This window comes from Pseudopodoces humilis, chromosome 3 (genome assembly GCF_049639895.1).
Source record: "Pseudopodoces humilis isolate 2021_Gansu_Grassland_sample_001 chromosome 3, ASM4963989v1, whole genome shotgun sequence".
Taxonomy (NCBI): domain Eukaryota; kingdom Metazoa; phylum Chordata; class Aves; order Passeriformes; family Paridae; genus Pseudopodoces; species Pseudopodoces humilis.
The window spans coordinates 16,504,041-16,530,495 of record NC_142202.1 but is presented as its reverse complement, the minus strand read 5'-3'; the positions used below and the strand labels follow the sequence as shown (position 1 = coordinate 16,530,495).

General features: G+C 45.3%; 3 protein-coding genes across 3 annotated transcripts in view; 1 reads left to right on the top strand and 2 right to left on the bottom strand.

The window, feature by feature from the left end:
- The window catches only part of TMEM63A (transmembrane protein 63A), a 44,781-nt gene extending 36,626 nt beyond the window's left edge, over positions 1-8,155 (bottom strand). Inside the window, exon 1 of the mRNA XM_088052346.1 lies at positions 8,117-8,155. Within this exon, the coding sequence (XP_087908472.1) occupies positions 8,117-8,155 (39 nt within the window). The remainder of the gene's footprint in view (positions 1-8,116) is intronic.
- A 1,245-nt stretch (positions 8,156-9,400) lies between these two features.
- On the top strand, positions 9,401-12,456 carry LOC102113677 (left-right determination factor 2). The gene is made up of 4 exons (XM_088053568.1): positions 9,401-9,668; positions 10,552-10,786; positions 11,567-11,806; positions 12,117-12,456. The coding sequence occupies exons 1-4, from the start codon at positions 9,401-9,403 to the stop codon at positions 12,454-12,456; spliced, it is 1,083 nt and encodes a 360-aa protein (XP_087909694.1).
- Positions 12,457-19,785: 7,329 nt separating this feature from the next.
- SDE2 (spliceosome associated SDE2) lies at positions 19,786-25,769 on the bottom strand. The gene is made up of 7 exons (XM_005523293.2): positions 25,628-25,769; positions 24,671-24,788; positions 24,017-24,128; positions 23,312-23,481; positions 22,514-22,625; positions 21,522-21,918; positions 19,786-20,075 (listed from the first exon to the last, which is right to left on the bottom strand). Exons 1-7 carry the CDS (start codon positions 25,751-25,753, stop codon positions 19,857-19,859), a joined length of 1,254 nt encoding a protein of 417 aa, XP_005523350.2. The 5' UTR covers positions 25,754-25,769; the 3' UTR covers positions 19,786-19,856.
- Positions 25,770-26,455: the final 686 nt, after the last annotated feature.

Here is a 26,455-nt window from a genome sequence, read left to right as displayed (position 1 = left end):
GCTTACACAGGAAGATGTGAAGAGCTGTGGCCATAGCAAACAGCCACGACCAAGGGCAGTGAGGCCTTTTCCAGCAAGGAAGCTCCTGAACCTGATGGAGCATGGCTTTAGTAAAACACGACTGGAAACTGTGGGGAGCAGCAGCATCCAACCAGTTCCAAGTGCATGACTGCTGCTTGAGGCACACCACAGGCACATGGATCCTTGCTGTGTGCTTTCTGGCACCTCCACTTTAGGGAAGCAGAGTTGCTTCTGTTCATTCCTTAGTGTGTGATTACCCATTGGACATATTATCACCATACATTCTGATATTCCCATTCCTGTCCCTCCCTGTCCACTCTTTCCTCCCTCTATCTGTAGTATTTTATTTCCTCCCCCCATTCATCCTTTTGCATACTTCCTTTCCTGTGTTTTTTTTTTTACTCTCTCTAAATCACTTTTATTTCTGCTTCATCTTTCTCCCTTCAAAGGTATGCAAAGGATATAAAGGTATTTCCTCACATCTCTTCTAGCTGGACTTGGCATGTTTGACATGGCCTCATGACTGTGGCCTAATCTGTGTAAAAAGGGAAAGTAATGTAGTCACTGCAAACTGAGCAGCTTAGACACAGGTGATCTATGGATCAATGGAGAACTTTCTTCCCTGTAACAGATGGCAAGAGGGACATGTCTTGTTTTACTAAGATACTTTAAGTACAGTAATCGTTAGAGTTAGTAGAGGTAATTAGAGTTTTGTTGATAGAAGCTGTGCTTGGCTGGTGCCTTTGAAAATCAGCTTATTTATTTTCATGTCTAAATACAGACTTGAAAATTTTGGCCAAGGCAGTTTGCTCAAGGTCATAGTTCTGACTTAGGGACAGAACTGGGAAGAGAGCCCAGATGTTTTCAGCTCTCCTTTCCTCTTGATATTATGTACAGTTTCAGTAAAGCAGATTTTTATATTTAGATTCACTGAATTAGTTGTTTATATATTCAGTTATATATTAGATAGTGATAGAGTGAGTGGTCAGAATTAATCTGGGAGAAGAGCAGGTCCTGTAAAGTGGTATGGTTTTTGGAATGAGATAAAGTCCAGGATGGAAGAAAGGATCAGTGTTACATGGGAGCACCTGGGCAAACTTTTCTTGCCTTCACAACATGGTGCACCTTTTCTTTTCCACCCTGTCTGGGTCAGCTCCTGGGGCTGTACAGGCACAGCTAAGAGAGCAGGTGCTGCATGCAGAGCCCTGGTATGAGCAGAACTGAGGTTTAAGGCCCCAAATTGCCAACTGGTCAGGGCAACAGTGAGCCAGGGTGATTGTAAATTCTTTGCACCATAGTTCCTGTGAAGATTACAAGAGTTTCATACATCAGTGTAAGAACTTGAACTTATTATTCAAATTATCATAGTGAGAGTATTTCTCAATGGACATGAAATTGTGTTAAGGAACCACTTCCCTTCCACTTAGGAAACAAGACCACTGTGTTCTGTCATTGCTGTGGTTTCTAGATCCGTTTCAAGGCAACCCAAGCAACAGTATATTTTCATGTTCTGTTATGAATCACAGAATTTTCTCATTTACAGCAAGTGTTCAACAGTTTACCAGCCTGGAAACACAGTGAAGACCAGAGTTAAGCTTTCCTACCATAAGGGACTGAAAACAAATCAAACAGTGAAGCCTTCAAAGAGTTTTACGAGACAGTTTTCCAAATCTGCTTCATGTAATGATTTTCAGATTCCTCCCATTGGATTTGCAGAAACTGAACTTCCTTGAAAACATTGTTTTCCTGTACTCTGCTTCCTAGGTTTTCCAACAGAGCTGGTCAAAATTATCAAGCATTTCAAATTTATTCTCAGGTTATCTATGCCTCTGCTCAAATTGTAGTAATTATTTCTAGCTTTGCTGTCACAAGTCAAAATATTCCTTGCTCTATTTTAGAATCAGAGCAGAGAAAAGGGACTAAGCACCCAAGTTTTGCTCAGTGAGAAATGGACTCTAAATTCCTTCTTGTACCTTTGAAAAATCTGCATGTGTATGATTTTTTCAAAAGACCCTGGATTCTGCACTGGCAACTGCTGAAGCTAAGAGCCATGCTGCATAGATAAAATAAATTTTAGTACCCATGTCTTTAGTTATTCAGCCTGGAAAGCTGACAGATGCCAGCTTCAAATTCATGGCATTTCCTGCAGAATCACATGTCAAAGCCAAAATCAAGGTTCAGAAATGCGTTTGGTTGCTATGTGGAAACGTTTACCATTCCTGGATTAATGGTCTTGAATAAGCAAATGGTAAGGTAAGAAAAAGAAAAAAAAAAAAACACCAAACAACTGAAGTTTGTGTTTCACGCTTCAAGTGACCTGACCAAGTGTGGCTAAATTCCCTTTTAAAATCAAATGACCATGATGCATCTCCCATGGTGCTGCAGTATGAATGCTAAAAGGATTAAAACTGGTCAGATCACAGAGCTTTATGTTTTGCTCTTTTAAGGGCCATGTTATATCCAAGACCTTATACTTCTTTTTTACATAGATATGAGTGCATGGCAGGAAATTACATAATTTCCTGTGCCATGAAGTAAAATATCCTTTTATGTTCTGTTTTGGAGTCAACTACACAAAAAAAAAGGTGTTTTTATCAGTTCTTTTCTTCTGAATTATTTTTAATTAAATAGTAATAACATTCAAAAATGTTAAAAATCAATGCCATGGTAATATAAATAAGTGAAAACAGCTTCGTAGTAACTGCTTGAGTAGGAGCAGTCTGTCCACACATCCTTCTTTCTGAACGTTGCAGCATTATTTGAAAACAAAAGTAAATTAGGCTGCTATTTTGGTATTTGTTGCTGTGCAATTCTCAAAGGTATGACAAACTACCCAATCTAGACAAAAGGGGAATGGAATGAAGAGGATAAATAATAAATCACCAGTAATAGTAACCAGCTCACTATATTTAAAAATGATTTGAAATTTTATTAACAGATCTAAAATCTTTTACAATGCATTTCAAATAATCTACAGGCCTTTAAGACCGTTCTCAGAAGAGACATCAGTACTCTGAAGACAAAGAAAATCTTCCTGCAAAAGTTCAGTGAAATGCTTACAGCCTCTTTCTGTTTAAAACTAATGAGCATCAAACACCAGGATGAGGGAGTATAGTCTGATCCAGATCATGATTTCCAAGATGATTTTGTACCTCCTGAAACTCCCAGCTTCTTGGAAGCCTCTCAGACATGTTCTCCCTGTATGAGCCCAGCTTGCCCAGAGCTCAGACAGCCAGGCCTGGTGTTGTTGCTGGACCCATTCTGAGCTCTACCTCACCAGTCTTTTGATCACAGCACTAATGTGCTGTTAACATCAAGGACAAAAGCCATGTGCAAGTAATTATTTTTGAAACTGAATACATCTAAGTTCCATGGTGTAAAGCCCACAGACATGCAATACACCCAGAGTCACTTCAGCAGCAGATGTGACAGATGGAAAACAACCATGTGAGTAGTTTAGCTCATTTTCCTATTGTTGCAGGTACCTTTTTGCCAATCAGTAGATTTGCTAAGGCACTGCCCAAGCTAATTTTGAATATCTCAGTGAGGACTAGCAGAAGCCTTTGGGCAGTTGCTCTTCACTCTGTGGTGTACCAGAAGTCTAAACTATCAATTCTGTCTTGTCATCTGTGTGTTATCACTTAATTTTGCCTTCTACAATCTTGCATTAGGTTTTGTGATTTTCTGTGCAAGTAACAGCCCTTTTTAGAGTTTTTTTGCACTCCACTAACAAATTACTGTTTTGCACAGCAACTCACCATTTTTATCAGAAGAGGTTGCTTTTTAGCTCTCACTCATCTTGGCCTTTTATCTTTATTTCTGGCCTGTAGAAAAAAAATGTTCCAGCAAAGTTAGTAATGCGAATTATTCAAATTTCATTAACATGTATTTCATAATCTTTCTGGCTTTACAGCTTCTCCTGGTAATAGAAATAAACTACAGCTGCTAGAATATAGTGTTATTCTTTCTCTATCTGAGTTGGGGAAAAGTGATTAATTTTCTCTCTTTCTTAGCAAAAGAGGACACTCTGTTCAGTGAAGCGAAAGTTATTAGAGCTAAAATTAACTGGAGGAAATACAATCCATAATTAAGCCAGGTTACTCAGTGCCACAGATGCAGTACGAATAGTGTTCCAACTGTATTAGCATGAGAGGAAAATAGGGACATCACCCAGTTTTTGGAATGTCAAATGACACACAAACTTGGCACAGAATCAGTAAGGGTTATGGGACATTGATTCTGCACATTAAGGCAGAAGAAACATACTTCAAAAAAAAGCTGATAAACTTCTACACTATATATACATTTGCAAGGGAACAGCAGCATTTTAACTAGCTGATAAATGGGGTCTGATTAGAAATTAAGTGATGCTCCTACATAATTCAGTATTTCTCAGTAATTAGAATATTCCTTAATATAGTGGACTGTGATGTAAAGCAAGCAATTCAGGGTTGTATGCTTATTTATCTGATTCAACTACATTAGCTAAATGTCAGTGTTTTTGCCAGCAGCCTATGCTGCAGCCATCAGAGGGGTGATGAGTCCTGCTTCCTCAGCTACAAACAAGGAACAGACTGGGGTGGTGGGGAGGAGACTGCTGAAGGCATAGAAAATGCTGTATTTAAACAGTTGTGTTTGCTTTTCTGCTAAAAAAAAAATAAATCTTGAAGATCTCCTTTCTGCCAGAACACTGGCACTTTGCAAACGCTGCCAACACAAACCCCTGTGGGCGAGCCAGCTGACATCAGCTGACCAAGGACATGGGGGAACTTTGGACATTTTATCCATTGCTCCTCAGACAGACAGCCTATTGTCCTGGCCATCTGGCCAAAACAAGCTCATGAGTAAAAGCAGAAGCTGCCTATGGAAGATGTGCTTATGTCAGTGCAATCTGAGATACACAGCACCAGAAGAGAAGAACCCAATAGGATGTGATCTTTCAGATATTTCCATTGGAAATGGTCAGCTCAGTCTGGCGATGAGGTGATGAGGAAAAACAGTCTCATGTCCTTGCCTAAATTAAATGAGCTGGACAAATTCTGTATAGCTGAAGCAGGTGTTTGTTTGGACCACAAAAGTTGCTACAGAAACTGGCTCCTCAGCAGGAGAATAAACACTAGGGACTGAAGCTGAGGTTACAGCATCTTTAGAACGAGATCTGTGCACTCAGATTCATCTCAGACATGGGACAGGAAGTTCTGTTTCCCAGAGCCAAGTTAGCCAGAGCTCACAACACAAATCTAATGTCCTTTTTATGACTTTATACCCACTGGAAGGGAAAAGGGAATACATGGGGGGCAGGTAAGTCAGGTGATACCTGACTGAGCACAAAGCCTTTTGGTACAAAAATTAACAAGGCCAAATTTTTACAACAAATCATAATCAGCAGAAAGATCAATACAACTGCATTGAGCAGCTCTGCTGTTTTCAGTCTAGCCCTGGGAGACATCCAGATGTCTTGTGTTATCAGGCCTTACCTTCTGGAAACTTTTCCATGTCAGATACTTGCAGAACAAGCTGAGGCCATGGGAGCAAACTCCAGTGAGATGTACTGGCTTACAGAAGTCTTGGGTGCTTCTATTCTGTCTTTGTATACTGAGCAGGCTATTCATGCTCTCCTATGAAGGCTGAGAGAGATAGGGCTGTTCAGCCTAGAGAAGGGAAAGGCTCTGGAAACACCTTAGAGCACCTTCCAGTACCTAAAGGGGGTTTACAGGGGAGCTGGAGAGGGCATGTAGTGACAGGACAAGGGGGAATGGCTTCAAAGTGACAGAAGAGAGACTTAGCTTAGATGCTAAGAGGAAATCCTTTACTGTGAGGATGGTGAGGCACTGGAACAGGTTGCCCAGAGAAGCTCTGGCTGCCCCATCCCCAGAAGTGTTCAAGACCAGGTTGAACAGGACTTTGAGCAAGTTTGGTGAGCTCCACACTCTCTGTCTAGACCTGTTTGGTTCAGGGCCAGTCCCTGCAGAGGAATAGAGGCCCCACCACCAGCACAGGCCATGACAACTGAGAAAGAAGCTAAAGATTCCTGTGAAATCACACTTTAAGGTGTGTAGCCTGGGTTTGTTGCTGGGAATATTCAGTTTGTAGCACTGTTGGGTGGCTGGTGGGTGCATTGGTGAGGCAGTTTGAGGGGGGAATGCCTTCATTCATAGCCTGCAGTTTACTTCCAGTTTTGAAGCCTCTAAACATGACCAGCCTCTTCTGCAGTATTTTGTTAGCTGTGTAAAACTTGGTGTGTTTGAAGCTGAAAAAGCATGTGAAACAGAACTTCTACTTGAATTCTTTTTTAACTTGTCATATATATACCTGCATCTTAACCACTATTTTTTACTTCTACACTCCCAGATTCAGAAGGCTCTGACTTTATGGAAAAACAGAGCAAAAATCTACCCAGAGCTGTGTTCCCATCTCAGTAAGACAAACATATTGCACAAACATGGGCACTTCTTGGAGCACACAAAAACTGTTGCCTTTCCCATCACTCAAGCACGAGCTGTTTTAATATGGGCCCAGCTGTAATAAAAAAGAGTGATGTCCATGGCAATTAAATCTTCGGTAGTTTAATATTCAGATCCTCAAACACTGCAAATACATTTCAGACAGTCTTGTTTCCCAGGATAATAGCTACATAATTAGGGTAAGCCTTTCACACTTTCTCTTTGATCCCGTTGGACTTATTTACCAAAAATCATTTGCATGGATGTGCCCAGCAAATGTCTTACAGAAGTGCTTGTAAGAAAATTAAAAGCTTAATATAGAGATTCTCTCTCCACTAAGTACTGATTTTTATTAAAACTGGGAGTTGCTCATACTTCACCCCTTGCAGCTTCTTTGAATCCTCTGACGTTTCAAAAGTGCCGTACAGGTTCTAATACACATTACACAGAAAGAGCCATTATAAAATTCCTGACTTTTTCTTGTTTGCACGACAAAGGGGGAATGGCAAATCCTCCAATTGGACCAGATAATCACTCCCCTGTGAAAAGCCTGCAATACACATCCTCTGTTTTCTTCTTAGCTGAGCTTCAAGTATGTTTGGTCAATAATTTTATTTTGGGTGTGAAGCCCATAAATCACCTTCCAATACACATTGGACAGTGGAGAGTCCGGGTGGATTTGGCTTCAGCCACAGGAGAAATCACATCCGGATGCAGGAAAGCTGGGTGCTGCTGGAGCAATTAGACATTTTCATTTCATGTTGTCATGGTCTTTTGAAGAACGCTCACTGCAGAATAGGACCACTCTCTGGAGCCAAGATTAATTGGATGGATAAATAACTGTGGGATCACGTCTTCTAACATAAGAGAGAGACCATTACAAATCCATGGACTACAGTTTTATCCAGGTGGCCATATAAAACCTAACAAATTCCCTGCTGGAACTGAGCTGGCCAACACTTAGCCCATCTGCAGAAAACTTTGTCAGGTATCTGAATGTTGCTCATGTGGTTTCCAAGCCTTTGACACAGCTCATTGTGTGACAGTTCTTTTGCCCTGGCCTCTGGGAATCAGTAATGTGCCATTTGGCTGGAGAGTCCTGAGGGAAGAGCTGAGTGTATGGAGCTCTCCTAAAGGGCTGAGGGGGTCTCAAAGATTTCAGGAAAAACCTTCCCTCTTATTCGCAAGTGTGGGAGTATTTGACATGAGCTGAACTTGAAGCTGACAAATGAAGTGGATATTTTTCACTGCTGTTTTTGTCTTGGGAATGGATGTATTTTGAATTAATATACAAATGCATGTCTGAAATTCTTCTCTGGAGAAAGATGCTACACAAAGTGCAGGATTAAAGAATGCACTGCCTTAGGCCATGCACAGGCTGTTACTTTGTAGTCTGTTCCATTTTCCTCTTAAAATTCAATTTAGCTAAGTAAGGTGCCCTTTTAACATCTAACGGAGGCTTTATCATGTTTAAGTAGACAAGTTTCTTAAAAGGTTGTCAAGACAAAGTGAGCAGTAACAGAAATGTTGAGTGGGGCTCTTTCAGACAGCTTTATTGCCTTCCCCTGAGTACAAAACAGGCTGCCTCCCTCAGCTAACACTTGTTTTAATGAGGGATGAGCCACAGGGGTGATTTTGTACAAGTTCATTACATTGCATCCTCCAGCCAGACGGTCCTCAGGGTACACCATTCGGCCTGGGCATTGGATGAAATTGGACCAATTTTAAATCATTTACAGAGGCATATAAAATCCAAAGGGCCTTTGATGCTGAAGGCATTTGTATGTAGGCTCAGGTATGTGGCTGCTGGAGGGGATGAGAATCTGGCCCAAGTGCCATGCTCCTTCATGCTTTTATCAATCACATTTTATTTTTTCAACTCAGTTCTCCTGAGATTGGTGCCAAAAATAGATTTCCACATCTTATGCTAGCAAAGGCCAGGGAAGAAAAGGGTGTAAGTTTCCAGTTTAAATGTTACAAGGTAAACATCCAGCCTCCTCACCCCAGCCTTCAGATCAGCTTCACTGTCTAGAGCCAGGGCTCTATTGTGGTTGTTAACAGCTTTCAAAATACTGATATTCTTTATCCATGCTGGGGAACAGTGAAGTGGTTTCTCATGTTCACTGGGAAGTGATCTGCCTTTACATAAAGCTTTCTTCTTCTAAGCATGAGTATTATGAAATCCACAGGAATCCATAAAGAGTGATGGGACATTTTTCTAAAATGTCACACCCGTACATCTTCCACCTTCTGTGATTCAGAAGCAGCATAAAAGGCCATAAATCATTCAACTGCTGTGATTCACTGCCCTGATTCATACACTTGATACAAATACTTAGAGATCAAAGTGGAACCTAACCCCCACCACACCCCAAGGATTTAAATTATTTTTCAGTGCTTGCTATAAAGATGGACTTCCAGCTAAAACTAAAGCTTCTCCTGATTGATATTGGCTGTTTAAAGTAGCAAGTTCTCAGCAGTAAAGATTGATGCTGCCTTTAAGAGTCATATGGGGTAGTACACGCAGCAATGTATTCTGCAGCTGTGCTTCCTTCCTAGCAAGGCTGAACAGGGGACACTTGTGGCTCAGGCGGCTTCTGGGCAAATATTTACAGGGAATTAAAAAACAATGGAAATTTTTTACCCGTTAAGGAATCTGGGAGCCCCCTAAACCTTCTTGTATTAACTTTGCAGTGGATGAAGGTGTTAAACTGGCATGTGTCTACCAAGAGGGGAGTGATCCTTTTAAGTCCTTTGCTTCATCCCCACTTGTGAAATTTGTTGTGCCAGTGGGACGAGGCTGGCTATAAAACCCCGGCACTGCGGACATCCCTCCAGCTCGGGCAGCCTGCCAGCACATCTCTGCCGAGAGCAGCCCCAGGGAGATCCCCCCTTCATCTCTGCCCGGCAGGGAACTGCTTCGCTGACGGGGGAGGATGGACCTGAGGTGTGCCTGGATGCTCTGCGTGCTCTGCCTCGTCCTCACGGTGCAAGCGTTTACCCAGGAAGGGTTCAAGGAGGTGGTGCTGAAGCAGCTGGGGCTGTCCGAGGTCCCTAAACTTCATAAGAGAGACTTGGTGGATCTGGTTATCCCAGACCACGTGAAGAACAAGTACATGTCCATGCTGAAGCGGCAGAGGGTGAAGCGCCGAGCTTTGCCGAGCCTGGCTGGCATCCTCAGAGGGATCCCGGGACACACAGGTAGCGTTTCTGCTGCTGGCAGCATCCCAAGCACCCTGCTGGGCCAGCGGAATCTGCCGGGGCTCTCCCGGCCGGCCGCAGAATGGGCAGAGGCAAACCCCCGAGGGGAAAGGGGAATGAGGGTCGGGTTTGGCTCCAAAGCTCAGCTGGGCAGAGGAGGTGCATGCGACAGCATCGGAAAGATTGACAAGCACTCTTTGCACCCGGAGAGGGGGTCCCACCCCCAAAGGACAGGATGCTGCTGGAGCTTGATAGAAGCCTTGGTACCCTGGGAACAGTCTGGGCAGGTGGGGGGGAAAAAAGTGCAGGCCATGTAGGTTTTGGGTGAAATCTACAGCAAGTCCTCTAATAGGAATCACACATCTTGGAGGATATTTCACTCTCATCTCTTTCTTGTTTAAGTTTGTTTTTTACAGGAAAAATTATCAAGGACGAAAATAGCCATACAAATACTATAGTGGCTGTACAAGGGCACTTAGAGCTTACTGTGCTTTCAAAGGACATACACAGCACCCGGGGCAGCAAATGAAAATACTTTGTCATTCGAAGTGGTGCAGTTTCCTGCTCTCATGCCCAGCACTGGCACAGAGGTGTACACCTTTTGAGGTGTGCTCAATTTGAGGTTATATTATGTCAGAGATTTAGTTCTTCCAGACTGCAGAGACTCAGACACAGGAGAATAATTAGGGCATTTGCAAGACATTGATTTAAGTATACATTAGAAAAGCTGTGTTTAGCAGCTGTCTCTGCTACACATGGGCTCGACTGGGAGCATGGAAGGAGTGTGTTGTGATGATAATTGTGCATGAAATGTGGTGGCTTTGCTCAGCAGGATGGCAGTGACAGGCTTTCTTTTTTGTCCCCAACTGCACAGGTATGACGGGAGAAGTCCTCTACTCTGACACAACCACACGCCAGAAGCTGATGTTTGACATGGAGGGCAGAATACCTAAAAACAGTGAAGTCACAATGGCTGAACTGAAACTCTTCAAAAAGCCTCTGGACAGAACAAACCTTCCTGCCAAGCAGTCTCACAGGCCTGTCTCCAACGCCAGAGTCAGTGTATACTGGGTGCAGCAGCACCATGATGGTACCAACAGGACCTTCCTGATAGATTCCAGGTAAGAAAGGGGCCTCTGCTGGAATTACAGTATTTGGGTCCTCTGGGGTGCATTTGGGTATCATGTGGTTGTGCCTCAGCTCAGTCTGATGGGGTTTACATCTGAAGGGATGTAAATGTGATGTGATACAGACAGTTTATATGGCCTCTAAACCCAGAATGAGCTTGTAAGAGATATTATGCTAAGATAGCAATATATGATGATTCTTTGAAATAATCTATTAAATGATGCCATGTACTGCTACCACTTCCCCGCTAAAATCCTCCTCCTGGTCCAATTCTCTGTCACTAACTCAAGTGGGTTACTCTGATGGTATTCTTTCCACTGGCCACTTTATTAGCTGGTTTAAACAAGTAAATTATGCAAAAAGCATCTGATTGTGCAATGGTGAGCTCTGTGGAAGTTTTGCAACCCTTGAAGGCAGAACTAGACTAGACTAGAAACTTATGGCTCTAATGCAGCTCAGACAGGAGCAGGTGGGAGCCTGGTGTTTACCAGGCTATTGTCACCAATACTGAGGTTGCACATGATCCTGCAACACTTAGTTTTTTGTTCGAGCATGTAGAGAGGGTTTTTTCTGTCTCTTCAGTGTCTGTTAGATCTGCATGCTTCTTTTTGAGGTGGCAGTTAACTGCTGTGGGTGCTCACCCAGAGCAAAAATGATCATGTAATCAAGGCCTGTGGTAATCTACGGGAAGTAAATTATTCTGCTGCAAAAACAGCACTGCCAGCCCAGGATTTATCTGGTAGGCTTTTCTAATGCCAGCCCTTGTCATACAGGCTGGTTGCTATTCATGATTCGGGCTGGAAGAGCTTTGATGTGACCCAGGCCGTGCATTACTGGATGCGAAACAAGAGGCGGGAGCCGATGTTCCTGGAGGTGTGGATTGAAGGGGAAAGGGTGGGCAGCTATGCCTCGGAAATGGCCAAAGCCGTGCGCTTCACCTCGCAGGACCCCAAGGATAAAGCCCTAGGCAAGCCTGAGCTGGTGCTTTACACTCTCGACTTGGATGACTACGGGTATGTATGAAACCTAAATCTGTGCTGTCTCTGGTGTAATTTTGCCCCTGAATTATTGTGGCAGGGGGGCAAACCCAGGGTAGGCAGCTCTTACCCTCACAAGTGCTTACCAGTTGTGAATGGAGTAGTTAGCTATTGCTGAATCCCACCTCTCCTCTTCCCTATATCTGTTGTCTGAATACTCAAACCCTGAGCACGGCCCAGGTTTCATGTCTCAGAGCCCACCTGTGCCATTGGCAGCAGGGCTGATTTCCCCCACTTCCCACTTTCCAGTTATAGCACCCATTCCTGTTTCTCCCTTGGTGTCCAGGAGCCCTGGGGACTGCAGGGAGGAGTCGGCGATGGGGAAATCCACCTGCTGCCGGCAGAAACACTACATCAGCTTCCGCGAGCTGCCGTGGGCTCAGCACTGGATCCTGGAGCCGGCGGGGTTCCAGGCGTTCCGCTGCTCCGGGAGCTGCCTGCAGCCGCCCCGCGCCCTGCGCCGCCTCGGCTCCGGGCAGCGCTCCTGCGCCGTGGCCGGGAGCTCCGCGCTGCCCATCATCTACCTCGTCAAGAGGGGTAACCGCACCGAGATTGAGGCGGCCGAGTTCCCCAACATGATCGTGGAGCGGTGCAGCTGCGTGACGGACGGCGTGGCGCTGGTGTGACGAGTGGGTGGCCTGGGGTGTCATCCATTCCCACCAGCCCTGCCAAGAGCCACCCCGGCCCCCAGCCCCGGGGCCAGTGATGAAGGTCCTGGGGAGTTCCTGCCTGCAAGGGTCAGCAGCACTGGGGCCCTGCTGGCCCGCAGAGAGAGTGCACTTAGAGGCACTGTCCGTCTAGATGGGCTCAAAGGAACATGCATTTCACATATGGAAGGAGTGCCTAAGGAACCTAGTGCTTCTTGAGGTCCCCTTGGTGCCAGCTAAATTTCACTGAATTTATTTCAGCCCCCACCCTGGAGTATTGCAAACAGCTCCAGGCAAAAGAAGAGTGCCCATCACCAGGTGAAGAAGAAATGTGTGGGCTCGGCTTTTCATTCTTAGGCTGCTGGGTCTGGTCCTTTGTCTGTGCAAGCTGTGTTTTTGGTGAGCTGCAGAGCAGAAGCACTTACATGTATATAATCTGTACATGCACACATGTACAGGGAGTATGAATAAATGTGTTATTGTCTACATGCTGTGTATCTACATATTGATTACAGACATATATATAGGTACATCAAATATTGCCTAGAGCTCAAAGAAACATATTTATGTGCATATATATTGCATGTACATATACATATCTACATGTACATAAAATATTATCTGAAACTCAAAGGTTTATATTTTTTGCCTCTGCACCACGGGATTAACAGTTTTAGGCAGAATTTAGAATCCTGGAATCAACTGGAATATTAGGACTTAGGTTTGCTTCCATGAGTAACAGTTTGTTTTTCTGATTCTGTATTACAGTTATTTCAATTTAGGGATATTTTTCAAGCTGTGTGTGCTTTCAAAATCAAGGAAACAATAAAACACAAGTATTAAAGTTGCCATGTGTTTCCTTATATTTATTCTTAGCTCTAAAGGTGGAGGGGGAAAGATCTGTCATACTTCCGTGAGTATCCAGTGCCCAGCTCCTATAAACATACACGCTGGAACAGATACCCGTGTGATCCCACCTTCTCCCGGTGAAGTTTATCTGCTCCCCCAGGGACTAGGCTGAATCAGCAGGCAGAGCAGAGCCTGCACTGCCAGCGCTTCATCCCGAGCTGCTGCGGAGTTTAAGCCAACACTTTCTTAAGGAGAAAACCTAGGCTTTTATCTGCCAGCAGGAGGTGGTGCTCTCCCCGTGAGCCGCAGTGGTGGCAGAACCTGCAGGGAGGGGTCAGCTGATGCTGCAGTGCAGGAAGGGATGAGCTGCCTTCTATTTTAACCCCGACCCGTCCTGTTGGACGTCTGACCAACACATACCCTGGAGACACGCTGTGATAACGTGGTTTAATCCCTACGTGAACTGTTCTGAACTGCTGGCCAGGGTGCCAGTTAATGCTAACGATTTCCACCTTCATGTCAGACTCTTCCTCTCGGCTCATAACCCACTGAGATGGCAGTGGCTCTGGGGATGAAGCATTTGCTGCTGACTATCTCTGTTAGAGGGTGGGATGTGATCCCTGAGGCTCTGGTTGAACCTGCTGCTGGTGCAAGGACTCTGAAATGTGTTTGTCTGGCTAGACAGGGTGCCCATGGACCACAGGAAAAGAGGGACCTGTCTGCAGCGGTTCTGTATCATCCATCAGGAAGATATGAGTGTTCCGGCTGCTCTGCAGGACCCCGGGTCTGAGGTCACCCAGGCATCTCTGCCATCACCTCATGGGTAGGCTGGCACCTCTCACTTGTGTAAACACGTGGCAAAAGAGCTTTAAGGGGAGGAAAAAAGGCAAAAGTACAGACTCGCCATTCACCAGCTCTGGGCTACAGGACTATGCAACTCTGGAGTCAGAATTGGATGAGCTGGAATGATCTCTGGCCATTCCCTTCTCATGACTATGTAGTATCTATCTTAATGGCATTGGCATTCAGCCCCAGGTCCTCTCCACCCAGCTCGGGGCAGGGCATAGCCCGAAGGCCAGGAGCCATCACCACGAAGAACAAAGGCGATGATCTAGCCACACACTGACCCTGGGGAAAAAAGTGTTTGAGCTGTTTGCTGCCTGAGAATGAAGAGCATTAACCCTGGCTTCCCTCCAGCCTCCAGCACTTGCACTTCAGACATCATTCATCCTCCATCCCAGGAGAAATTCCATGCCGTGCAATTTGGGGCAGGCTGTTGTGGGAAATGGGGAGCAGAGCATTGCAGGAGCGGCGGGGCGGACGAGGCTCCTCCCCTCCCCCAGGATCCTGTGCTGCGTCCGGCACCCCTTGCTTTGTCTGGCTGTCTTTGCTCGGGTGTCCTGTGGACAGGAGGTGCACAGAAGCGAGCGGTGGGTCTGTGTGCATGTGTGTGACACCTGGAGGGCGGGGAGGGGGAGGTGGTGGCCAAGGAGACCTGGTGTTACTGTGGGGAGAACTGTGGGTATTGCAGGGTGCAAATCCGTGAGCTGTAAAGCCCTGCCTGCCCTGCCGCCTGCATGGATACTTGGATTTATCGCTAGGACAGCTGCACAGATGTCACAGCATCTCTGCTGGGGCTGGTTTTGAGCTTACATTTGCACTGAAGCTCCCCACTTTTGCGGAAACAGGACACTGCTCCTCTAAACTCCAGACAGCTTTGCAACGAAAATGTTGCAGACTTGGAGGCTCGGCTGATTTGGAGAAGGCTCCAGAGACTTCTACACTGTAAACTCCTGGGCAGAAGGCTGTGGATGAAATAATGCCGCACCTGGGGCTTTTTCAGACATCAGCCCGTGCTACAGGTAATTATCTCCCAGTCTGTCATCTTCAATCCAGGCTGTATTTGCTGTGACACCTTCTGTGTGCTACTTGCATGGGTACAACTTGTAACGCACACAAAAGCTGCCAAGCTGTCATGTTCTCCTTTCCATCTGAGCAGCATCACAGTCCCTGAGGAAAGGCAGAACATCTCAGATACCTGGCAGCAACGTGGTTCAGCATTGTCATTGATGCTGTGCTGCAATAAAATAAAAAAGAACAGCAGTGCAGGGGCATAATGAACCACATAGAGCCAGAAACAATTTTAAAAAATTGAAAAGTGCTTTAAGGCAAAACCAGCGTTAAGCTGTCAGGCATCCTCCTGCACTGCTGAAAGCACAGAGCACCCAAGTGCTGCTCAAGGAGCAGGAGGTGTGTGCTCTTCACGTGGAGGACTTCAACAGCCCTGTTAGTCCCACACTCCAGGTTAGGTCCTTGTGTGAGTGTTCACGTGGCAGCGCCTGAACTAAATCTTGTCAGAAGTATGAGCTTATCATGAGTGTGAGCTCTGACTGGCTCACATGGCACTGCTCACAGGGTGACCTTTAAGGGCCTGCAGTAGTTAATGGAACTGGACTCAGGGTCTGGAGCTGGTCCTATCAGTCACAGGAGAGCTTTCCTTAAGAGAGAGGCCTGGGCATGCCAGCAGCACTTTCTCTCACTGTTATCTCTACCCATTATCTCCGTTCTAGGAGAGAGAACAAAAGTTTCAAGCCACATTAAATGCTGCTGTTAGCTGGACTACATTACCCTGTGTGATCTCTCCATGATTTCACTTAAAACAAGGCTGCTTTACCATTTTCTTTCAAAATCTGTGAGAAGTTGCAGCTTTTCCCAGCTGGTGAGGCCTTATTTCCTCTCTCTCTTGTTTTTTTCCCCATTTGTACTTCACAGACTCCTACCAAGGGTGTCTGACACTTTGCCCTTCAGGGCAGCCTTCTAATTGCCTGTGTAAGTGGAAAGTCAGATGCCCAATCCACATCCCAGCAAAGGTGATAATCAGGGAGCTCCTCTGGCTTTGGCTGGCAACGGCTGCAGTCTGGGAAAGGGGAACCCAGGGCAAATGGGGGGTGGGGAGGTGACGGGAGTGGCAGGGAGTGTGACAGAGATCCTGCAGGACTTTGATGTTTTTAGAGGACTTGGTGCTCCTCTGTCCACTCCTGGAGCAGGTGTAGGAGAGCAGTGCGAACAACATCAGCACATTTAAGAATAAAATAGAATAAAAAGCTCATCATGGCTGCTGCCTCTGGCCTGTGCTCTGGAGATGCTTGGGCACTCCAGAGCTGCTGGGGTGCCTTGGTTTCCTGTGGTAAAACTAGCAGGTGCAGCATGGCCAAGAAAGATTTTTTAACCATGGCAGGAGATAATAGATTATCTGGAGATGCTGGACCCTGGAAAGTCATGTAAACAATCCACAGCTCTCAGTATTCTTTTTTAGATAATTGTTAAATCAGGGTGGGTTTTTGTTTGCTTTTTCCAAGCTATTTATTAATTTTGTTTTAAAGCTTTCCTAAAGTTTATTTATGGGTTTTCTATTTACATTTTCCTTCTGATTTTACTCATGACGATTTTGCCTCTTTGGAAGCCTGGGATGCCTCTATCCCCTTTGAAAACCTGTTTTCTGGTTGCTGAAAATGAATGTAATCAGTTCATAATTATTACTTCCCGGGTGACCACCAACTTCCTGCCCAGTGGTCCCTTGGGTGGTGCCAGGTGGTTACCAGATGCTGGGTACAGCATCTCACTGGCCATAAAAGTGCCATCTATTGCCACCAGACCTCAGAGAATTGTTTAGGTTGAAAAAAACCTCCGGAATTATGGAGTCCAACCATTAAACCAGCACTGCCAAGCCCCCCACTAAACCATGGCCCACATCTTCCCAGCTTTGAAGTACCTCCAGGGATGGTGATTCAATCACCTCCCTGGGCAGCCCATTCATGTCTTCACTGAGATGTGCAATATTCCCAGCAGATGTTTCACAAGCTGGTTGGCTCATTATAAACACTCCCTTCCATACAGCCCAGACAGGTCTTTCAAGAGCTCCTTTCTGCCCTACAAGTTTTGTGCAAATTCCTGCTTCCTTGTGCCTGGTTAGAGGCAGCCAGCGAAGGCAGCAGGGAGAAGCAGGACAGGCAGCTCATGCATTCAGGCCACCGGGACACTTTCCAAGCCTGCACAGCTGCTGGCTCTAAACCCAGACTAACTCCCCTGGATTAGCCCAGCCTCTAGCAGGGCTGGAAAGCAGTGGTGCCTGTCCAGCCCCTCCTCTACAGCTGGGTGAGGTCAGAGTTGTCACCTCCCTCCCTTCAGGTGTCATTATTAGGCACGTTAATCTGCAAAGCCACCCTAATTGCTCAGCTCTAAGCAAAGCCAAGCCAGCTGAGGTGGCAGTGCTAACAGGGGTGCAGGCAGTACCACTTCCAGTTAAATGTCTTGGAGAAAGCTTTAGGATTTAAAAATAGCACCTTCCCGAGAATAGGCATCGCTGAAAACAAACCTTTCAAATGCCAACATTCTCCAGAAAGCAAAACGTTGTGTAAGAATGAGTTGCGGAGGGATCAGAGGGATTGATTGTGACTATTCCAGGAACAGGCAGAGCGGTGTAAAGGTGACCCGATGTCCCCGCTCCTCAGCAGCACCCGCGGGACTCGGCTCAGGTGCCCTGTGCTGAGGGGCGAGGCTTTATCAGCGCTGCTGGAAGCGGACACATCCTCCGCGTCAGTCCAGTGCCACCTACAGCAGCGAGAGCAGAAGCTGCAGCTCTCGGCAAACCAGTGGAAGCAATTCCAGCACGCTCCAGCAAGAAGGGGTGTTTACATGAGTGGCTTTTGAGGAACTTGTTTATTAGGACCGTGTAGGTGAGTGCAATGGAATGGAGCCCTTTGGCTGAGGGCCAGCAGCTGTTGTTGTGTCTGCTGTTGGTGGTATTTCTAAACCTGTGCCAGTTCCTTCCCTCTATGACCTGTCCAGTTCCCTGCTGCTTTGTGCATTAGATGTACTTACCTTTCCTTCCAGGGAAGAGATGGATCTGTATCAAGTGAAGGAAAGCCCTCCCTCAGGCTTGTGCCAGTATTTTCACTCATTGCTTTTTTCAGTCACTAACTCTGAAATGCCAGTGAAACACGAGGCGTGCTCAGGTGTTTGAAACAAATGCATTTAAAATGACACTTCAGAAGTGTGACCTCTGTAAATTGCACCACTTGCTTTTTGGGGACGTGATTCCATGGGAGAATGAACCTTTTCTCTGGGAAGATATTCACACTTTTGGTGCATTTACAACCAGAAAATCTTTGAAATCTAAAGCTACGTAAATACTCAGGAAAAGACAGACACCAGCTGCAAACTGCATTATCCTCTGGCCCTGCACTAGAAAGATCACCTCTGTTCTGAGGCCATTCTCTCCTACAGAAATAGCCCATATAACACTGAAACTTGTTCAATTTATGTATAGATCTATATATGTTCAACTTTCGACTTTTCTTTCTTGTCCAAAATCTTAAAAAGCTTCAAGCACTTCACCTACTTATTTCTCTTCTATTGAAGGATCAGTCCAAGTCCTGTTGTTATATAGCTGTTTTCAAAAGGATACTCTTTGAGCGTGTCAAAGTCCTGAATTGCCAGTGAGCACCCCTCTGGCTCTCTGGACACAATAATGCTCTAGGCTAATCCTCAATGTGGGAATATCCTAGAGCAAGTGCTTGTTCCTTTTTAACTCAGCAGGAGCTAAACAGTTCCCAAATAAATCTGTCAAAGTGTAGAGCTGGTTCAAGATAGGGCATTTCTTTTAATTCTGGCACTACTGAAGATGCAGTTGGTCAATAGTGTTTGGTGATACTGGTGGTTTAAAATATTCCAGTCCTTCTTAACCAACAGTGTTTTTATATAATCCTGCCTCTATTGTGCTGGCACAAATTTGTTAAAGCCACATCAGGGAACTGGTTTGGTGTAACAAGGAACCCACAACACTAAAGGCAAGTAGGTGACACAGAGGGTAGCCTAGGAAGTGGCTACATCAATACAACTAAAGCAAGAGAGCAATTGCAGTGAGGAGAAATAACTTGGGTAGGAGTTGTTGCCAAAACACAGCATTAACATGGTCAATTCACTTTTGTCCCACACTGCCCTTCCCGTACTAGAGAAGAGCTTCAGTGTGCTCAGCAAGCTGAAGGCTTTCCTGTCCCACACACTGTCCCTGCCTTTTAGAGAGCTGGTGACGTCAAAGGTTTGCCACCCAGTCAGGGACTGCCAGCATCTAACATCCCCACCTAACGGATTTACACCAGCAAAACTTCAACATGCTAAGGTGACCTCCCAAGCACCCTCCATCCCAAGTTTCCTAATGAAACATGCAGTAAACACACCCATTTCCTTTCTACACAGAGTCCATTTGTCCTGTAACAACCTCCATGAGATGTGATTTGCAGAGCCTCAATGTTTCTCTTCTCCCTCCAATACACTGTGGAATAGATCCCCAAGCACTGTGTCTATGATGATATCCTTCCCACCTGTCCATCTTTTCTGTAACTCCTTGGGATGCTAACAAAGTTTGTGGATGTGAGTTCAGAAGCTGGGGATACTCAGTTGAAAGGATACCAAGAGCTTTTATTTAATAACATCAAACACACATGCAAAAAAGGTAAATATTCCCAAATCTAACCAGAGGTTTTCCCCTTAGGGGGCTTTGCAAATAGGGATGGCTTGATCTGGTCTCTAGACAGACCTCTCACTGAAAAAAGCCTTGCTGCTCTTTCCTTCAAAGTGCCTCCACATTTCAGTCCCAAAGACATCAATCCCATCTTCAGTTTCTCTAAACCCAGGGCTTCCAGTTCATCAGCAGAGTTGAATGCCAGCAGGTCTATTGGTTCTACCTCCTGAAAAGAGAAAAACATTTGAGAAAAATATTCAAGAAAAACAGTTCAAAAAGCATTTGGACAATGCCCTCAGGCACACAGTGTGCTTCTTGGAGCTGTCCAGTGCAGGACCAGGAGCTGGACTGTAACTCTTTTGAGTCCCTTAGATCTCAAAAGATTCTATGATTATCCCCAGGGAAGTTCAATACTCCCAAGAAAACTGAATGAAAAACAACAGTTCACCATCTTGCCCAGCAGTTCAGTAGTTTAACCATGGCTTCCAGAGGCACAGCAAAGCTGACAGCCCCTTTTTAGCCTGATGTACAATATAACCAATATATCTCCAGCAGGAGCAGGAAGGAGGATGAAAAGTTATTTCTAATGCAGTTAAACTGTAATGAAAGATACTGATTTAAAAGCATTTCTTTTTAATAAGATTAAGCCCAAAAAACAAGTTGTGAAGTTTACATGTCATCCTGCCACTAAAAGAAAATATGGACTAAAATTTCATCTTCAAAGGAAATTGGCATATTTGCAAATTGACTGAGGGTAAAAAGGACCCCTACAGATTGTCTAGTGCAATCCCAGGGCCTTGTCTACAAAAACACACTGGAACAGATGGGATAATTCAAATGCTAGAATTTACTAACACACTATAAAGGACACCAAAATCTAAGCCCATTTTGTTCAATATTTAAATGCACATACTGGTCTTATAGTCTGTACCAAAGAGACTTCAGAGCAAGTAATAACAGCAGTGAGAAGGAGAGCACTTCCCTTATGCACTCAGCAAAAACAATTCTTGCTAGCGGAATCAGAACCTTTGTCCTGCTAAGCATACAAAAACCCAACTGGTGGCCTCATTATTCTCACCCTTCTTCTAAAAAAAATTATCAAGCACTACTATAAAAATATTTCCACCTGGAATAACAATCTGCCACAGCATTGGTGGAGTTTCCTGTTCTAGGAATAGAAAGTCTTGCAAATACTGAGCAAAAGGTAAACAGTGAAGAACGGTAAACATCCTGTTTAAAACTTGCCAGCTCTAATAGTACAGTAGATGACAAAGTTCTAATTGATCAGATTACATCCTTGGTATTTTCCCCACTTAACTGTAATAAACTTTCATACATCAGAGTTCAGTTGTTGCCAGTGGCAGACTTTCCACCCAAGTTGAAAAAAGGCAGAAAATCCCTGTAACTCCTTAGCTTGAAAAATAGACCTACACTTTGTTTTATTGCTAAAGTAAGCTCAGATTCATTACCCCCACGAATCTTTGACAGTAATATTATCCAAGGACCCTTTCTATTAAAGTGGAAATACTGACACCTTTTGCTGCCAAGTATCAGTTGGGCTTTCATCAATCCAGTGGGAAAAGCTACATTGCTGGAGCTTGTTTGTTTCTTCAGCTCTAAAAGAGCTTTCTAAAAGAAAGACACATCACATTTTGTACTGTTTCATACTTACTGCGCTCTGTGACTGGTTTGTTTCCTGTGCCTTAGCAGGAACATTTTCTTGCTCTTCTTTCTGAGCTTGAGTCACTCCATTCTTTCCTTGGGCCTCTTCCTTTGGGGGCTCTGTCATTTTGCTGTTTTCTTCAGACACAATTCCAGCCTGCCCACCTGAGCACAGCTCTCCTTGCAGATCTCTTCCAGGACCTTCTGGCTGCTCCAGTGGTTTCTCACTTGCACTGGTAGATGGACTGTCCTCTGCTGAAGCCACAGAGCTGCTTGAACACTCATCTGAATTTCCAGCACTTTCATTAGATCTGCTGCCTGATGGACAATTTCTGTCAGATGCACAAGGGGAGTCATCCTTATTGTCATCCTCACAGCCTGAGCCTGTGGCCTCATCCAATCCCGGCCTGGTACAGGGAATGTTACAAATCAACATGCATCTATCTTAACTTGTTTTTTCTTTTAAATAATTTTTTTTTTAATTGCTACATTTCTCTCTCCAAAACCCACTTCAGAGAGATTTAAAGAGCTACTCTAAGAGCTATTTAGGTCAGTTTAGTTAATGAAGAGCTGTCGATATTGAGAAGGACGTACAAATGCCCAAAACAGGTATTACAGCACTCCCAATACAGAAATGACTGGAATCTTTTACTTCCCTTTCCTGTTACAGTAGCTGAAAGATGCCAGGGGAGAAAAAGAATAATTTAAAGTTCATTGTAAATATAATTCGTTTATGAAGAAAAGGACAATAAGAAGCAGTAAAATACAATAATTTAAAAGGGGTGGGGGAAAAAAAGTCTATATTTTTGCAAATGAAATTTGTCCACTCCATTTGGGACAGAATTACAGGAATGCAGAAATGTTCACTTTCAGTTCTTTGATTTAATCAGTTTCATTATTTCTATCTCAGTCTACATCTCAGACGAGACTCTTGTATGTATCTAACTTCTCATCCTTTTTAAGGTTTAAGACTGAGGTATAAAAACAAGGTGTAACTCTTACCAAGGACATTTTCTTTTTTCAGATTTTGTTTCACTCTTTCCAGGCTCACCCAGACGCTTCCGACTCTTGCCACTTTCTGACGACACTGCTTTGCTGGCAATAACCTGCAAGCCTTCAAAACAAATTTGAAAGAGAACTTCATCAGGAGACAATTCATGTATGTTGTAAATTGTATTTATCTTTTCACTTCAGATGCAATTTAAAACACTAATGGAAAGAATCACTATTGGTGGTATAGACTGAAAGCTTGAACATAAACTGAGGAACAGCAAAAGCTTTCCTACATGGATTTACTAAGGCACAGAGTCAATTAAAATTGGATTCCTGAACTGAACTATCCAGTTCTTCATCCCATTCAGCCTCAAGCTTCACTATCTAGCTGACAGCAAGAGAACAATACAGGGATAAATAAAGTAACTACAAAGACCAGGAAGTGAAACGAGGTATTCTGCAGCTGGATCCAATGTCTAGCTTATATGTACAATCCCTTTATAGTTTCACTGTGTAACTCTTACAGCTCAACTAGCAACACCACCTTCACAGAATCTGGCTCTTATTATGAGGTGATCTAGCAAAGCAAGGTGAAGCATCACTTTTATCGTGTCACACTATTCAATGGAATTTAACAGACACTGCAGACAAAGAGGAAAAATTAAATCAAGCAAATTTCACTGAAATTTAAGATTTCGTCCAATTGAAAGAAACCAATTCTTTTTTAAATTTTCCAACTGGAGCGAGGCTAGAGAGGCCTCTGATGTGCTGTGTGTTCTGAGGGCAGAGGAGGCCGGGCTGCAATACCGATGCGCAGGGACTCCTCCTGGCGCTCGGCCATCTCGCGGTACTGCCGTTCGTACTCGGGGTCGGTGAACGTGTGCCGCGGCTCTGCTAGCTTCCGCTGCAGCCTCTCCAGGCGCCGCTGCTCCTTCTCCGCCTCCCGCTCCGCCTGCTTCTTCACCCACTCTGCCATCCTGCACACGACACAACCACCAAAAAAGTCGGGGTTACAGTGTTTGCTGTAACAGCTGCTCATTGTTTGCAGCTACAGAATGCTTCCACCACCTGCTAGGATGGGAGACAGCGGGAAAAGACAACAGCACTCAGAGAAATTACTGAGGAAACAGACTGAGATTCTGCTACAGAGCAGAGAGTAGGATTTATTCTGGAAGCCAGAAACAGCAGTTAAGTTCACACATCCCCAAGACTGCGGTCTTGCAGCTTCAGAGAGAACTGTGAGAATTCCACACGAGGAATCCAAGAGGTGCAGAACAGTCTCTCAGACTTGGGCTGCAGTAGTATCACATCTATTTTAGCAACAATAGAATTACAGTCAGGAAAGCCCTGTTGGCTTCTACTCCATCTGCACTTAAGATTTAATTTTCACTCTTTTTAGTATTCAAAATACCATTTCATTGCTACAACAGGCTGTCACTTGACCTCTTTTGTTAACAGTGACCTACAGGATCAGGTTATTTTATAATATCAGCTTCTGAGAAAATGGCTTACGCTTTCTCGTGATTGACATCCCGCAGTCTCCTTCCACTGAGATCTCGACAAGCCTCTCTGTTTGTTGTCTTCTCAATCTGAGCACCAAGGGCTCGCAGCATCGACCCAAACCCTTCCAGAGCAAAAAAGTAATTAGGAATTAGCTAAACAGAAACATCTCGTCAATATAAGGAGTCCAGCTTAGGTTGAATTCTTTAGTTCTTTGGCTACTGGTATTTTGGCATTTATATGTTTGGTTTTACTTTTAAGTAAGAGAAGATAAAGTCAATTAGGTCACATAACACACTGAAATCGCAGACTATTTGTACTGAAATATTTGTCCTAAGTGACCCCTGAATTAAACTTGGCAGTCTAAGATGACAAGTCGCTTTTAACACAACTTCAACTCTGAAGTCACTTCGGTGCTTGTTACAAACTTCTACTAATAGAGATAAGGTGAAAAGGGGTGTGAGGAAGATCTGGACTTCAGCTTCCCTCGTCAGTCCTCAGCTTTGCACAAACACTTTGGTTTTAGCTCAGAGACTTTGTATCAATCATACACACACAAGAGATCTGCCAGTATCTGAGGACTCCTGCTATCAGGATAGACTATGGCACAGCAAAAGTTTTTTAACCTAAGAATCTAATCACTAACAAGCAGATTAAACAACAAACCTCCTTTTCCACCATAAAGTCTTGCCTCCAGGCTATAAACAACTCCACTCTGCAACTCATCTTCATCGCTGGCCAGTCGCCCATTACACTTCACATACAAGCTTTCTTCTGGGATGTTCTAAAATCACAGCAAAATTGAGTCAGATCATTAAGACAGAGAAAACGAAACATTGTGACAAAGAAAATCACTAAGCAGTTGTGTTTACTTCCAGAGAAGAGTAAAAAAAATCAATCTAAAAAGCATGAACATTCTCTATGGTGCTTGATTCAATTTCTGGTCACCAAAGGATTAAATACAGTCTAAATCAGCTTGTAAACATGAACGGGGAAAAGCTGTATTATGGGAAAAATTCAGAAACAACCTGTGATGACCTGACCATAACTTTCATTCTCTGTCCTCCAGTGCCACTGGTGGGAAGGAAATAGAGCGTAGGAAATAGGGAGGGAAGGTGCTTTTAGGATTTCTTTCACCTCTCATAATCCTACCCTGATTTTGACTGGTAATAGATGAAGTTGATTTCCTCAAGTCCAGTCTGTTTTGCCCCTGACGGTGACTGCTGAGAGATCTCCCCACCCTTATCTGGACTTTTGACCCCTTTTGCTACATTTTCTCTCCCCTGTCCAGCTGAGGAGGGATAGAGTGGCTTTGGGATGTGGAGTCCTGCCAGGGTCAGCCCATCACAATGTACAAATATATTTTTATATATATATAAATATAGATAAGAAGCTACAAAGCTCTCTTACAGCAAACCCTCCTGCTCAGCTAAGCGACAACAGCCAAATCAAGGTGCGCACAGGTGGGCATCGCGACCGCCCGTCCGTGGCTGCCGGAGCGGCCTCACGGCGGGCAGAGGCCGCGGGCGGCCTGCGCAGCGCCGCCGACACCGGAAGCACAGCGCCTCCCGAGGCCGGAGGGCCCCACACACACCTGCGGTCCCCCGCTCCCCCGGCACTCACCAGCTCCCGGGCGCGGACGCGGCGGAGGCAGAGCACGGAGCCGCCCCCGGGGGGCAGCGGCAGCGGCCGCGCCCGCGGCGCCAGCGGGTCCCGCACCCACAGCGGGCCCGACCCCAGTGCCGCCATCGCTCCGGCCCGCGCGGTCACGTGACCCGGAAGTGGGCGGGACTATGTGGCTCGCCCTTAGCTCAGCCCCGCCCTGTCCCCGCCCGGCCCCTGTGGGCCGCTCTTTATCTCGTTTTATAGTCTGGGGTTCCTTATGTAAATGGTTAAAGGCGAATCCAGGGAGCCTTCCCGTTCTAGTTCGCGGAATTCGTGCGGCCCGCCAGGGTGCGCAGCCTTTCCAGAGCCCGTCACGGACGGAGCAGCGGGGAATGTGCGCCGTGGCTCCCGCTGGCGGCGGCAGCGGGAGAGCGGGAAGGGGAGCGCTCGTGCCCCCTCAGGGAAGGAAGGGGGCGATGGCAGCGCCGAGCACCGCGAGTGTAGGAAATGCAGCGGAAATGGGCAGCCCTGCGTTGTCCGACCTTCGCGCGAGGATTTGCAGGGCGATGGAATCCATCTCTGTGGATCCTTCTTTTTTACTTCCGCATGTGGTTTTGCATAGGCTTGGGAACAGGCCCAGAATTCTGATATCTGGGGGCAATGGGCCTGGGTCGGGGCGATCTCAGACATGAGGACAGATTGGGAGATCAGTTCATCGGGGGTTGCCCCGTGTAGAAGGATTGAGGGTTCTTGTGGTGAAAATCTGGACACGAGCCAGCAGTGTGTACTTCCAGTCCAGAAACCCAAACACATCCTGGCCTGCATCAGAAGAACAGCTTGCAGGTC